The sequence below is a fragment of the Anser cygnoides genome, chromosome 16 (assembly GCF_040182565.1).
Source record: "Anser cygnoides isolate HZ-2024a breed goose chromosome 16, Taihu_goose_T2T_genome, whole genome shotgun sequence".
NCBI classification, from domain to species: domain Eukaryota; kingdom Metazoa; phylum Chordata; class Aves; order Anseriformes; family Anatidae; genus Anser; species Anser cygnoides.
Window position 1 is genome coordinate 11,609,719 of NC_089888.1, and position 15,669 is coordinate 11,625,387.

The 15,669-nt window shown below is 49.8% G+C and overlaps 1 protein-coding gene across 3 annotated transcripts in view; it reads right to left on the reverse strand.

Annotated features, from left to right (window-relative positions):
* Window positions 1-15,669, reverse strand: part of TOX2 (TOX high mobility group box family member 2) — a 131,546-nt gene that overhangs the window by 76,158 nt on the left and 39,719 nt on the right. For 2 of the 3 annotated variants that reach the window (XM_066978174.1, XM_066978175.1), the window contains exon 2: window positions 833-898. In XM_066978174.1, coding sequence (XP_066834275.1) covers window positions 833-898 — 66 coding nt within the window. Of the gene's footprint in view, window positions 1-832; window positions 899-9,494; window positions 9,618-15,669 lie in introns of those variants that run through there. The other variant, XM_048080673.2, reaches the window with a different exon arrangement.

Sequence of the window (15,669 nt, forward strand, 5' to 3'; positions counted from 1 at the left end):
GATGCTGTGGCAACTGCCCAACGCTAGCAGCAGGAGTGTGTCAAAACCTCGCCCCAGGTGACTCAGGCCAGCTCCAGGGCAATAGGAAGCCAGCAGCATTTTGGGATGGATAGAAAGCCTCGCACGGTTGCCTTTCATTGCCTTGCAATGCATCAGGTTCACACAGAACTCATCACAGCCTACAACACACGTGGCTGCGGCCAACAAGACCACACAACGAAGTGCCTCGCTCAGCCCCAAAACAGGATGCTTAAAAATATCAGTGATAAACTTGCATTTTCCCTTGTGATCAGAAGTTTCACCCCGAGGACCACAGCAGAGCGCAGATGGGTCCACCGCTCCCCTCCCAGCTGGGCAGACAGGTAGGCGCGTGCTGAAGCTCTCACCGCCCAGCAGGGCACGGCACCTGCTTACGTATTTAGGGCTCCCCTGAACGGCCACTTCTGCTCAGGCCCCCGTGAGACGTGAGCACTTCTATTCTGGTCCTCCCCACGTGGCGTCCAAAGCAGCTCCAAAACAGGAAGCCTTTGATTTCTTTCTTTTCCCCAGGCCAGCTAACCGCTGACCCCTTCAGCTACAGGAAATGCTCTACGTGAGGGATGGAGAGAGGCACCTGAGCTACACACAGTGCCTGGAAACCTCATGTCTAGAAACACCGACTGCATCTTCGTTTATAGCGAAGGATGCTGACCACCTCTGTGGACCCTCTTGATGTCCCAGGAGTGTGGATTCATGGAGATCTCCCACAATCTGGGCTTTGCCATGGCCTAGGTCTCTTAGGAAATCTCACCCACCCTGCCCACGCAGCCCACCCAAGCAAAACGACGCTTACCTGATTTGCTGATAGAAACTCCTGGGTATTGTCGTTCATTCCCATGTACATGTTTTCCCCATCAAACTAGAACGGCAAAAGAAAGTCAGAGTTAGAGAAATGTCATTTGCATGCCAGGGTTATGTGCTTCCCAAATGCCTTCCTGGCCCTTCATGTAAAGAGCCAAGATTCCCAGAATGAAATCCTGAGCTGGTCCTTGAGTACTTCTGAGCATGTATGAGCTCACATACCTCGCTGTTATTGCAGTGGGATGTGGTAACATAACACGTTTATGATAATTCTTTCAGCAAAATGAAAGAACGAGTCACTCCAATTCAAACAAATAAACCGAAAATGTGAAAAACTGCAAATCCACAGATCTGCCCAGAAGCAAGCAGCACTGAAATGAAGTTCCTGCTAAAATTCCCACTACACCATCAATCAGCTATAAAAAGCCAACTTCCATCCACAGAAATTTCCAAGGCAGGCAGGTCACATCCAGTCTTCTCCCAGACACATCCCTATTTCTTTACCACCAGGGCAGCAATGCAGAAAGTCACTCTGGACGGTGCACTGGGGGGTCCACCCAGAGCCCAGTTCTCCTCCCTGACAGTTTGCTGTTGTTTGCGAGCTCCGGGTGCAAGGCAGCGCCTCTCCTTCTCCTCCCCTTCTCCTCTTCCCCCACCTGCCCACTAGGACTCGACCTCCGCGGATGGGGATGCGGGGGCATCCCGAGCACGGTCGCATTCGCTGCTGCAGGCGTGCCTGCTGCCTTCACCCCACTGCGACCTGCTAAACCCAGCGATTAGCCTGCAAAACCCCCACGGAGAACCACAAAGCCGTTCCCGTTAATTAGCTGCAGCGGGAGCTGTTCACTTGCTCCAAATGAAGGGAAAACACCCTCCAGAGTTGTCTCCGGCTCAAAGTGCAGCTGGGACAGTTCTGGAGGCAAAGTTCACAAATTAATTACGGCAATAAAACGGGATATGCCGTAAAACACCCCTGAGACAAGGATGAAGGTACCAGCTGCGAACGACACCATATACTTAACAAGGGGGAAGAGCCAGCCCTCTTGCCCTTACAAGCCAGATGATGAATTGGAGATTGTTCACCCTGCACACGTCCTCTTGCTCTCCAATATGAAGCTGATAACCAGTTATGCCTTAACTGAAACGGGCCACATTAAGGACAATAAAAGAGAAATCTAAATAAAACCAGGTGAAGGTTTTCAGTGTAGACTATTAATTACACTTCCATTTCTCTGAGTACCACAGGATTAGCTATTAAAGTCCGCAGAGTTAGCAAAGCCCTGCTCGGCATCAGAGTGCACAGACACCCTCTAATTGCCAAACCATCCTCTGGGATAGCACAGCAAGCCAATTAAAAGCAGCAAAATTACAGCGGCTCACGTGCAATTCACCAACTAATAGTGGTGGCGGCCACAGCAGGACAGAGGGGGACCCGTGTGTGTGTACAGGATTTCCTAAAACCCCTCGGCGGGGAAGGAGCAGCGGGATGCTGCGAGCACCAGCATCCCTACAGGCTTTCCAGGACTGGCAGCAATTCCAGAAGCCAGCCGGGTGCGAGCCACATTGAACTGAATTTCCCTCCATCTGTAAAACGACTGCTGGCACAGCCGGCTGCTGCTAACGTGCTCCCAGCTGGAGCTGCCGTGCTTCCAGACGTGCAGACTCGATCAGCTCTGCAGCCTAAAAACCCTCTGCCAGCCCAGGCTGAGTGTGCAGGAGGGGTGGCACAAGGCAGTGGCATGGCAGCAGCACCGCCTTTTGGGGACAGGCAGAGTTATGGCCCCGAGGTCCTGCTCCTGAGCTCTTTTTTGGGAGCACGTCACCAAAAAAACACCCAGGTTTTTGGCCTGGGACACCCCAAGGCTGTGTGATGCTTAACCACTGCTGCATCGTGGGAGGCGCTGGGTGAGGCAAACATGAGCTTTCTAGCACGCTGTCCACAACAGATGTAAAACATTTCAGTGAGGAAATAATTCCACCTGTCCATCTGTCAGTCTGTCCATCCCTCCCTTCCTCCCCAAACTCACACACACACACCTCACTTTTGCCCTCTTCAGCACGGTATTTCGGAGATGTAGGCTAAGACCTGCTTGAAACAGCTCTTCTCCAGAAAACAAAAGTCACCTGCAAAGCCATATTCAGAAAACAAAAAGTGTCTTTAAGTGGTGAGGTCCAGGGCAGGAAGAGCACTCTTCGTTCTCTGTTTGTCAGAATGTATTTTTTATGGCTTTTTACCATTCCTACCTCCATTCCACACTTCCTTCTGCCCTTTATGCCTTCATAATAACGGTAATGAATCCTGCCTTCAAAATTACTGCGCCTCTGATTGCCAGCCTGAGCAGCGAGCCTGAAAATCAAGGCTTGAAATGCGATGGAAACTTTGGAACTTCCCCACTGCTGATTGGATTTTTTTTCCCTCTCCCCCAGGCTACGAGGGTGCAAACAAATTTATTAGAAATTCTCCCATCAGGATATTTTTTCAATTAGACATTTGCCACTTATCCAGCAGCCAGGTAGAGCAAATAAGTAATGTGCTCTCCTTCTTCTCATTATTGTTTTGCTACAGAATGCACTTCAGAACAATCAGCCCCATCATTCCACACTGATTTACAGCAGACACAGACATGTTAATATTTCCCGTTGGTTACAAACGCTTCCTCCCTTTTCGCTGTGCTCCTGGTACGTGTCAAGCCTCTGAGCTGCTCCAGATCTGGGGGCCTCCACTCACCGCACCCTGTCCCCCCCACATTGATCAAACTTGTGCTGAATGTTGCACGAATCATTTTTAAGTTCTTGCTAATCTGAACGGATCCCAGCCTTGGTGCTATTGTCTTAACCACGCTTTTGCTCGTTCGTAATTATTTAATTTTTGCTCTTCTTCAGCTAAAAGAAGCAGCGCTCCCTGCGTTTTCTGTCCATGGCTCCTGAAAGCCTGGGAGGCGCAGACCCGGGGCAGCCAAGCCTGGAATCGGGAGTGGCGGGGGAGACGCGTCGTGCCCCAACGCCGTGCCATCCCAGGGCTCTGCTCCCGGCCTGATGGCGTTTTCAAGGCTGCAAACATGCCCAGAGGTCACACTGGGCCCACACTAATAAGGTGGAAATGTGTAAGAGAAATAAGAAGCGCCAAGCTGCAAGCCGGGGCAGCCCCCAGGGCAGAGCTGCTGTGAGACCGGCTCCGTGCAAACACGCAGGATGAATGTTTGCTAACTGGGAAGGACCCAGTGGAAGGAAACACAGCCTCCTGCCGGGCCTCAGGAAGGTGTTACTTCCTCATGGCTGGCACTGCCAGCTTGTTCAGTTTTATTACAAATCTCATCACGTCCTTTTATTTCCCGGGAGCCATGGGCTGAGATGGAAACGTCAGCTTCCAAGTTTGTGAGAAATACGCTGGTAGCACTCATAACAGGCATGGCTTCAGTGACGCCTGCAAGATCTCAAAAATCTTCCAAACTTCTTGTTTTAATTTTGTTAGCGTTTCTTTTTCCTTTCTTTTCTTCTTTTCTTTCTTTTTTTTTTTTTAGGGGTCTTTCCTAAATTTTAACACTTGGTGGTGGCAGTGGTGGGCCAGACCACCTTAAGCGCAAGTCCACGGCGGAGAGGACCCAGAGCTCTTAAAAGTGAACTGTTAATGCAAATCCAGCAGCAACTCAACGCCATTATCACTGAGCAGCTAATTTGTGACCACTGAAGAATGGATTGGATGCTCCCAGTGATCTCTGCTGCTCAGAGCCACAAGCACTCGCCTCTCCTTCTTACCTCCTCTGGCGGGTCCCCCAGCAGCCCACGGCACCCTCATCTCCATGCGTTGGGATTTCTATCACTTGTCGTGCTTGGGATGTGTTTGATCTCAGTGCCCACCAAACTGCACCTCAGCCACCAACAGCATCACAACAAAGAGCGACTCTGAAGAAAATGGAGCAATAAAAGCAACTTCCAGCCCTGCATCCCCACCGTGATGCTCCCGTACAGCGTTACGGACGCCTGTCCCCCACGCTCAGCCCTATAGGCATCGACACACAACCCAGCAGCTCCCAAGGCTGGCAAGGACGGACTTTGGCAGCACGCCTCTCTGCCGCAGCCCTGGGATGGGAAATAGTCGCCTCAGCCCTGCCCCCCCAGCACTGCTGCCTGCAGAGCCGCCGCCGTGATTTCCTCCAGGAGTAATTTAGCACCACGCTTCTTCAGGGAATACACAGCTGAGGTTAGCTTAATCTCTTTAACTGCAGTTTCCCCATTAAGGTCTTTACACAACCTCTGGCCCAAAGTGATCTACTTAGCATTATTTATTTGTCCACTGAAATGCTTGGATGGCCCCTCAGCTGCTCCTGTCAGAGGGGGTCAGGAGTTCAGACACAGATTTACGAACCCCCAGGATGCTCCTGCAGGAGAGCTCCACGTTTCCAGCCCGGCCGCCGCGCAGCCACCCAGCCTCGCCACTTAGTGCAATTTGCTTCTGGACAAACGTCGTTAGAAGAGAGCACAACAACACAGCAGGTGTCAGTGGCAGCACATCCTTTAAATCGCTGCACAGCCGAGCATCTATGGGAGTCACCTGGTTTTCATGGGGGCTGGGTTTTCTACAGGCAGGCAAATAAATCATCCTAGGGTAGATTCAGATTAATACAGATGAAGACTTAAGTCTGAAAACCATACAGTAAAAAGCGTTGTTTTTTGTTTGTTCGTTTGTTTTTAAGAACGATTTACAAATTTACATATTTTATTTCTCAAGCACACCAGAACCAGGAAGCCTACTGTACAGTTTGTGATGCCAAGGGATGACCAAGGGACAAGAAAAGCAGTAAAAAAATTAAAATCGCATGGAAGAGTCAGGAATGATCTGCGATGGCTTGTGCACTCAAGAAGTTTTCAGTGGTTCCCAAATTGGAGCATCTCCCTTGGAAAGACCCATCGGAGCAGCTGGCTCACAACGGGTTGACCAAAAAGAAAAAAAAAATAAAACAAAAACAAAAAAACAGTAAAATCCTAAGGAACAGCCAAGTGGCGTTCACCCATCTGCTCCACAGCAGTTCAAATTCACAAACGGTGCGCACAGCCCACCGGCCAGGCTCCACTACAGAAGAAGCAGGGGGTGGCAAGTGGAAGGTGCCAGGCTTGTTCATTTTTTCTTTTTTAACTCTGGAGTTCCAGAATTAAATTTAATTTCTGATTCAGAAAACTGCAGACCAGTAGGTCCGACTCCCTCACTGCGAAACCAAAAGCTCTTAAAAACTAAACCCAACTTGTCCTGGGACCAAAGGGAAGGTCCTGTCGCTCACAGCCAGCGAAGAGATACCCATTAGGTATTAGCAGGAGGATGATCATGGATGAGAAACATCTGCACTAAAGTCCATCCAGTTCATAATATAAGCAATCTAGAAGGATTCAAGTTTATTAATGAGACAAAAATTATGCAGGCTAGCCAAAACTAAAAGCGGACTTTGAGTGGCTTTGCATTAAGACTCTCACAGTACTAAGTGGCAGCGAGGAAATGGAAGATTAAATTTAATGTCAATAAATGCAAAGTAATGCACTGGAGAAAAGCAATTCGGACAACGCAGGCACGACAATGGGCCTTAAAATAGCTGTTACTGCCCAGAGAGGAAACCGTGCACTCGTTCTGGAGAGCTCACCCCCAGCTTTTGCTCAGTCCTCAGCAACTGCCAAAAACACCATTCAAGTTTTAGGAGCAACCAGGGAAAGAGCAGATAATAAAAAGACACAACGATATTTTATACCTGCACAGCTAGCAAAAGGGGAGGGAGCAATACAAAGGGCCTGGTGTACCCCAATGAGAAAAAGAGATGGTGCAGACGGACTCACAGAGAGGCACCCGTCATGAGATGAGCACCGGGAACGGCTCTTCTCCAGCTCTCACAGCCCAAATGCAAGGAGGAGCCACCGGAGCCGTTAGCTGAAGGAACCAAACACCTCACCCAAAGAGTTCTTCCTGCAGTGCCCAACAGCAAAGCCTCCTGCTGCAGGACGTGGTGGCCCGAGAGGATGCAGAACAGCAGCCGGCCACATCAGAGGGGGACGGCAAGTCCGAGCCCTCGAGCTCGAGTGGCCCTGACCTGTGGGCTGCTGGAAGCTGCGTGGATAGACGTAACAGGAGAAACCATCACCACGTGGGTGGGCAAATGATGGACCATGGGGACGTGGGATCCCCACCCCTGGAGGTACTTGGAGCTCAGCCGGACCAGGTGCTGTGCAACCACCCTCAGGGGGCCTCTCCTTTTATTCTTCTGTAAGCGAGGCTGGAGAGATCTTGAATGCCACCGCTGTTCAAGTGACAGCATTCATTTATCTTATGGACTGGCTGGTTTTCTGTGAACGCTGCACATGAAATTATTGTTATTACATTATTTGGGGGGAATGAGGACTTAAACTCATTTACCTGGACCTTTCTGAGCCTGCAAAGGAGTTCAAGCTCTTCACATATACACACAAAAAAATCCGTCCACTGAAAGCTACAGGGAGCAGCAGAATTTAGTCTTAAGACTGACATGGAAATAGATTAATTTTTTTTCCCATTTCATATTCTAATTACAATTCTTCTCCCCCTACTATTTTCTGTTCTCATTACAGTCTTAAAATTGCTCTGCAAATTCTGTACCTTATTCTGCTCTTCCTACCATCTTTGTCATGGAAATGAGAAACAGAATGTATAAGCATGAAAATATTGCCGAGATCAAAATTCTGCTTAACCCTTTCACGTACAACTCCAAAAAGAAGCAAAAGCAGCACAGCCAGCAGAGCAGTGAAGCAGACTGCTCCTCCATCCATCCATCCGTCCATCCATCCGTCTGTCCTTCTCCCAGCCAAAGCAAGGGATAATGCTCGAGGAAACACGTTATTCATTTAAAGGCCAAAATTGCTCACGCTCACACCCCTGCTGTGCATGGAGGAACGGGTTGGGTTTTTTTCAGCCTATGGGTTTACTCCTGAGGACAGATCTCGATCAAACAACCGTGTTCAGCTTCTGGCTCTCAGGCTGCCAGGCACCCTGGGGTACCACCAGCTGGGAGAGGTATCAGCCAGTGCTTCCAGCAGCCCCAATGTACCAGGTGCACGGGACGCCCTCCTCCTCCTCCTCTCCGTCTTCCTCCTCCTCCTTCTCTTCCTCCTCCTCCTCAGAGCAGAGAGCTCGCTACAGCTGCAGTTTCTGTGTAGCCAGACCAAACCCCTCTCAATTTCTCTCAAAACTTAGGAATAAAGAAAACATTTGCCATGGCAGTGAGGAGCACCCCCTGATGCCCACCTCTCCCAGCACACCTCTGCTTTAACTCAGGACCACTCCGGCCCATCGCTGACCATGCTCAGCACTGTTCATTTTGCAAGATACGATCGATGGAGCTACAGGTCTCCAGCATGTACATCACATCCTTTTCAAAACCAAACAACAAGCACATCCTGCATTGTTTATCACGCTTACACAGGTGCTGGAGGAGTTTATCTGCAAAAAAAAATCCATGGCTCTTACTAAGCTGCTCCTTCTCCCTTAGCAGCTGAATAATCCTGAGAACTGAGGGCACCAGAAAGCGTTGTGAATGCCTCTGCCATGTGCATTGCTGCGGAGGGAAGAAGGTAAATGAACGCAGCACGTTTCCTGGCACTGGGCTGCTATGTAGACAGTCTGAAACAAATACAGTAAGTGATAATGAGACTTAACTGCACCGCCTGCCTCACTGCTAACACTTGCAATTCACAGGAAACAGAGAGAGGCAGAAAACGTACAAAGATCTAAAAGCCACAGAGGCTCTGTGCAAGGAACTGTGTGAGTGTCAAAGGCATCTAGAAACATTGTTTTTTTGCGAGATAAAACCTCGGGGCTGAGATAAAAATAGAGCTTCTACCTGTCTGCTTCTGAAGCAGCAGCCAGTGCGGCTCCACTGTGGAAGTCTCTTGTGGAGCTGCAGATTTTGGCAGGGAAACAACAGCTCCGGCTGCAACCAGAGGGAGCACCGGGAGGGGCTGCGTGCCCCAAAATACCGAAGGAAGCCAAGGAGCAGCTGGGAAAAAAAGCGACCTTCAGCCTGAAACTTTGTCCATCTTATTCAAAGGAGGATTTACGACCCCAGGCAGCGATGCCTGGGGCTGAATGCATGTTGTTAGGCTGGAAACAGCTCCCCCACGGCCGGGGCAGCAGGCAGCAGGAGCAGCCCCGCACGCTGGCACTGCGGTGACGCAGCTCCGACATTCTGCCCTGCATGGCAATGGGTTTGGACATATCTATTTGTTCTTTCTCAACTGCAAGGAAAAATAAATCAATCGATACATAAGTGCATGTTGCAGAGAGGAAGAAAGTTGTCAGCGGAGCGATGCAAAGATTGTGAAAAGCTGCTAATTGTTTAGGAGCAGGAATCGTGCTCCTGCTGCTGTCTTGCAGACAGCTGTGCATGTCATGCTCCTGCCCTCCATGTATCTCCTAACAAACTCCAGTAACTCACAAAATCACAAGTGCTACTACTAAACTGCCCTTCGCAAGTTTAATTATTTCAAAAGCCACTGTTCCCTTAGCAAAGCAGCTTTCTGCCCACCTGCAAACCATTCAGAAACCCAGCCCAGCACACACACACCGTCCACTGCAAGCACAGCCAGCGCTTAGCACTTCCATTAGTAGAAGTTTCTGCCCTGCTAATGCCAAAATCTCATACCTGTCCCCCAGCACTCAAGATCATGGTGTTTTCTCCAGCTGCCAAGCACAAGGGAGATGAAGAATCGATTTCCAAGGCAACTTTTGTGAGAATGGGGAGCGTTATGCAAACCCAACCAGTCGGGAGGGAAAGAAATCACAGAGCCCCTGCACCAGTCATTTAGAGAGGAGTTTCCAACACACAAATATTTGGCACTGGTGACAACCTGCTTTCGGTGGTTCTGTGCTCAACAGTATGCAAATAACTCTTGCAGCAGTGCATATTATGACTTGCAAAAAATGGGCTGACAAAATACAGTCCATTTCACAACTGCAGCTTAGAGGCTTGAATATGTTCACGTTTAAAAAAACAATAATGAAAAGTGCAATTTCCTTTAAAGACTAAAACAAAGCAATCAAGGATGACAGCAATTTAATTTCTGAAGGGCGTCCTGGAGGCCTAGGAGTGCCTGCACCACTCACTTCTCACACAGCAATGCAGCTCTCCATGTTTTCCCCTCTCTTATTTGGTCCTTCCTTATTTAAACCATAGACTCCACGTGAATCTATTGTAAGTGTCATACATCATCTAACCAGATCCAAATCCTAGAAAGAGCCTGGAAGGTCCAACATAAACAAGGAATAAAGAATCACACAGCAAACACCTTCCATGTCACAGGACCGGCTTGCTTTCCAAGGTTTATTCAGACCTCCTCCCTCTCCCGATTCATATGCCTCTCTCATAGGCTCAAAGGTGGCCGGATTTCAGATTTGGCTCTACCACCACCTATAGCACACCAGGCCTCCTCGGGGCTGTGCTGATGGTGTCATCTTTAACCAAAAATTACAATTAACGCTTAAACAATGAGCCCTCCTTCCAAGCCTTTCCAGCGCCTTGGGGTGCACCGAAGCAGGGACCCAGGGGACCCCACTGCCACCCACTGGCCACGCCAGGTTCTCCGGTGGTGGAAGCACAGGACTTCCACCACCAAAGGACCTCCCCATGAGGCACCTCTGTGGGGCCAAGCAGATGGAAGCAACACACGTTCTCCAAGCAAGCCATGTGGGGGAAAACACTCCCAAAGCCTTAAAATCCTGACCTCTCCAGGAAGAGCAATTTCATGGGGAGCTTGGGGCGAGGAGCAGGCTTGCCATGTCCCAGCATGGCCTTGCAAGATGTGAGAACGGTAAAACGCTGTGAAGAGGCAGTTTCACGCAGCGAGGCAGTTTCAGCAAGGTGGGAGTGGGTTTGTGAACGTGCGCACGCCTGCGGGCAGGAGCCAAAAGCTGCTGGCCAAAATGTGGCAGGAGCCAGCACAAACCTGTGCAGGAGCTGAAGGCCAGAAGCCACAGATGCAGCACGGGCACCTGACTTCACACACCAGAGACTCAAGAAATGAAAAAGTCTGGGTTCGCACAAGCTCAGCTATGTTTCGCATGGGCAATAAGCTCACAGCTGAACGGTATCTCCACACACGGTGTTACCACATCCTCGCACATCCTATGTGACGAAGTGCTGAGGTTTGTCTGTCGGACGAAGCCGCTGCGCTGCATTCCCAGGCGGCTGCCGCTGAGTTCCCAGCCTCGATTCCTGGTTATTAAAAATAAAAAATCCACACATCTCTCTCCCAAGCATTTCTAATTTCAGTTCTTCTCTGGATTTGGAGACCTCTCTGTTCATCATATTAATTTTTCCTGTGAAACTTACCGCCATGTAACCTTTTTATTAGGACAGGAAGGTAATGCACATTTACTTGTTAAAATGTACACCTGAGCATTGACAATTGCCTATGTTTAAAAAGATAGTTGAAAACTCATGAAAATCAATGACACTAATGAGAAAGAGGCCCCTCTATTATTATGCCCCTGCCTCACTGTAAATAATTGACTGGAGTTACTTTTATTATTACTATTATTATTATTACTACTACTATTATTAGCCCTAACAAGAAGTTTAAAGCATGTTGATGAGAAAAAGAAAAAGCAGCTTTACCCAACTAATTAAAGGCTTAAATAAAAAATAAACAAAGGGAGTCTTCCTGATTTTAGCAAAGTCCTGCCTTTTTCCAAGCACTTAAAAGCAAGACTGACAGCTTTATAGATAGGGGAATGGGCAGATAAGATAAACATGCACAATACAAACTTGTCCAAAGCTTTTACAGTCTTTCTCTGCAGCACTTCCAGCTCATTAAATTACAGTATTACTATAGATTTGCAGCAAAATTATCTTTTATCTCAGCTTCTTTTAAAGCTATTTGGCATTTGCTAGTATTTTCTATTATAAATCTAATTGCAGATTCCAAACAGACAAGGGCTCATTAAGCCTTAATTATGCACATGTTGTTTTCAACAAACATTTTCATTTGGACTGCTGTGTGCTGTAATTGTTCAGAAGGCACCGCAACCGCCGATCGCATACTTGCTTGGGGATGGCAAAAGCTACTTCAAGCGGGTCAGGGCTCGGCCGAACCAACAGCCTCAACCTGTGGAGCTGGGGCCGAGCTGCTCTCGGGAGGGCCGCGGGTCCCCGCACCGGCACCTGCCCGCTGGGGGCCTCCCCACGCCTGGCGGGCACAGCACAGCTGAAGGGCAGCAGGGGTGGGGGCATGGTTTGGGATGGGGACACGGTTTGGGATGGGGGCACGGTCACCCTTCACAGAACCACGGGATGGCTGAGTGGGAAGGGACCTCTGGGTGCACCCGGTCCAAGCCGTGCCCCAGCAGGGCCACCCCGAGCAGGGGCCCTAGCCCCACATCCAGGGGGCTGCTGGAGGTCTCCGAGGAGGGGACTCCAGCACCTCTCGGGGAGGCCTGTGCCAGGGCTGTAGCACCCACACAGCCCAGCAGCACTTCTGGTGCTCAGAGGGAACCTCCTGGCCTCCATTTTGTGCCCACTGCCTCCGGGCCCGGCCCTGGCACTACTGAATGGAGCCCGGCTCCACCCCTGTGCTCTCCCTACAGGCAGTTGTGGACATTGATGACATCCCCCTGAGCCTCCTCTTTTCTAGGCCAAGAAGTGCCAGCTCTCTCAGCCTCTCCTCGCAGGAGAGGTGATCCAGTTCCTTCATTATCTTCAGGACTCTCTCCACTATGTCCAGGTGTCCCTTGTACTGGGGGGCCCAGAACTGGGCACAGGACCCCAGGTGCTGAGAGGAGGGGAAGGATCGCTCCTCACAGCTTGCTTGCGGTGCTTTCCCTAATGCAGCCGAGAACACCGTTACCCTTCTTAGGCCAACATGTTCGACTCAGTGTCCACCATGACTTCCAGGTCCTTTCCTGTAGGGCTGCTGCCAAGCAGGGTGTCCCCCAGCACATCCTGATAACTGGGGTTGTTCCTCTCTGGGTTTTCTGGAGATCAAAACCACCATGATGTGCAATCAGCAGGCTTGCCTTTGGCCAGGGGAAGTGAGGCTTCTGCTTGGGGACCTGCGGATGCCGCCATCTCAGGGAGCATCTCTGCATTGTCTGCCTGACCACTTCTCTCCTGCCCACACCAACCCTAGGCCCTCACGCAGTCACACCCAGTAGCACAGCCACGAGCACCACAGGACAAATGCATTTCACTCCATCCAAAACTACACTGAGGGTGGAGGGTGGCCCTTCTCATTTCTTCTTGGAGCCACCGTTTCTTATTTTCTGAAATAAGAAGTAACCCACATGAACAGCGGAGCTTTTATTAGAACTACAGGCTTCCTTTGAGCAGCATGAAACCTGCGTGCACTCAGACTGCAGCAGCAGGTGGTGCAGGATGACAGCATCAGGGTCCTCAGTCCTCCAAGCCTTGGACCTCCCACCCTCACCTGGCCGCTGGCCATGGTGCCCCAGTTAGCAGAACACGTCTCTGCCCCATCCCATCTCCAGCAGGCATGATCACTGCATGCAAACCCCATCAGCCAGCCTTCCCTGAGCCTCTTTATGGGAGGAAAAAGTTCCTTTTGGTTAATAATTCCATGACAATTAAGGGTTAGGGCTCCATAGGTAGGTTGGAGGTGGTGCTTGCTGCTGAACCCAGGAGTTTCTGTCAGGTTTTAGCTGGAAACAGCAAAGTGCAATGCTGATTGCATTATCATCTTCTAGCCTAAAATCCTGCCTGTGGGACATACAATATACTATCCCAGGAGAAGAGAGATGGCCAGAAAAGGTCCAGTTACACTAAGAAATTTGTAACCACCTTCATCACATTTCTTCCGCTCTTCTCAGTTTAGGAGATGACAAATTTTCTATGTCCCAAAGGCTCATGTTGCACTGTTAGAAGGAAAATTTGCCAGAGTAAGCACAAAATCTAACGGCCTTGCTCTCGAAAAAGACAATTTTTCAAGCAATAGTTTGACCTAGAAAGGTTTTCTAGGTTATTTTGACTTGGCATGTATATGGCTGACCTACTAAATCTAACACAATAAAATTACAGAGTTCATTTCAGCCAGTCAGTGTCAGACCATTCATAAGTTCAGATGCAATATTTACAAACCTGCTATTCATATATTCACAAATAAAAAGTCTTGCTAGGATCCTTCTGGCAGGGGAACATTTGCCCTGTTCAACATTAACTCACGCTGACAAAGGGAAAATGTAAAAGCTGCCTTGATGAGCTGAGCTCCCACCTTTGCCTCTCCTCACACAGCCCTCACCCTCAAATCCCGCAGGATTTATGGCTGCTCTGCCCCTTCTCTGTACAGAAATTCCCGCCAGATGGCTTTGCCATGGGGTGGGGAACCCAGGGAGTCCAGGCACTGGCTGTTAAGGGAAGGACTGGGGGAGGTATTATGGAGCACTGCTCTTCATGTGAATGGGGCTCTTCCTGCGCTGGGTCCTCTGCCTCCTGCAGAGGAGCAAATGGCATGTGAAGGACCAAAGTGACCCCAAGGGCCAAATCCTGGCCAGCATCCCACCTTGCCAGGATGCACTTCCCCCAGGCACACTGGAGGGGTGCTGTGCAGTGACCCACAAGTGGTTTCCCTCCAGAAAAGCACACATCCAGCCCCAGAACGGATCCTGCCCCTGCAAAGGGAGGCTGCAAGGCCAGGTGTGGTTAAGGGTGGCAGGAGCTGGATACGCAGCCCCAGTGCCTGCCTCCCAGTCTGCCCCATTCGCACCAGCTGGGCAGAGCAGCGGTTGCTGTCCCATCACTGGTAGCTTCACGGCACCACTGCACCCCAGCCGTACACCAGGAGTGCACCAAGGGACGATCCCCTCTGGAACCAGGTCATGCTCTCATTTTTGAGACCTAATCCTAACTGCTGGTCAAAACCAGCACTGCCAGGCAAACTGCATGGAGCACAAACAACATTGGCTGCAATCTTTTCCTGAGCTACAGGATTGGGAATGCAGCCCCCAAGGCACATCCAGCCTAGGAAGGCTGGACCCACCAAACAAAGAGCAAACAAGAGCAGTGATCCATACATGTGACCACAAAGCAGGGCCTTTCAAAAGAAGTTGGTCAAGGCACAGGTAGAGGATGTTGGAAAAGCATTTTTTTGTTCCTCATGCAGCAGTGCAGGAGTATGGTACTACTACACATGCCTCCCCACATGCATTTGAATGCAAAGGTAGAACCATGCCAATGGCAATGACCAGCAGAGCTGCACCTACTTCTGCTGCTTCCCAGCTCCTTGGGATGCCCACCAAGGGTAAAAGATGGTGGGTACCACCTTGCAGGCTTCCCCAGAGGTGCTGTGCTCCTTCTGCAGCAGGGAAGGATGAGCTAAAGGAATGGATCATGACATTTCACCTCCAGACCCAGGGCGTTAATGAGATGATGATCAAACGTTCAGCTTGGATGCTTCCCCAAATCCTCTTCAAAACAGGTATTTCCAGAGACTGGGACCCTACTGTCTCAGTGAGACACCTAAAAATTACCTTTGCCTACAAACTCCGTTATTCTTATATGCTTTCTCCAAAACCATTTACTGGGAGAGAGTGATTTCCACTGAACACTCTGCATCCCAATTCTGGAAGTCATGCCAAGGCATCAGGCCCTCCAGTGGTTATATTTCAGCTGCATCTCTCTAAGAGATGTATTTTTCCACTTGCAAATTTTTCACAACTTTCAAGAGAAAGAAGCCTCCTTGTTCTGGATGTGCAGGGAGCAGCAGGAATTGTGCCAGTGCCAAGCACTACAACAGCCACAGACTGCATGGGTTAAACTCCACGACACTGACCAAGATTTTCTTTGAGTTCGTATTATAAAGATTTAAGCA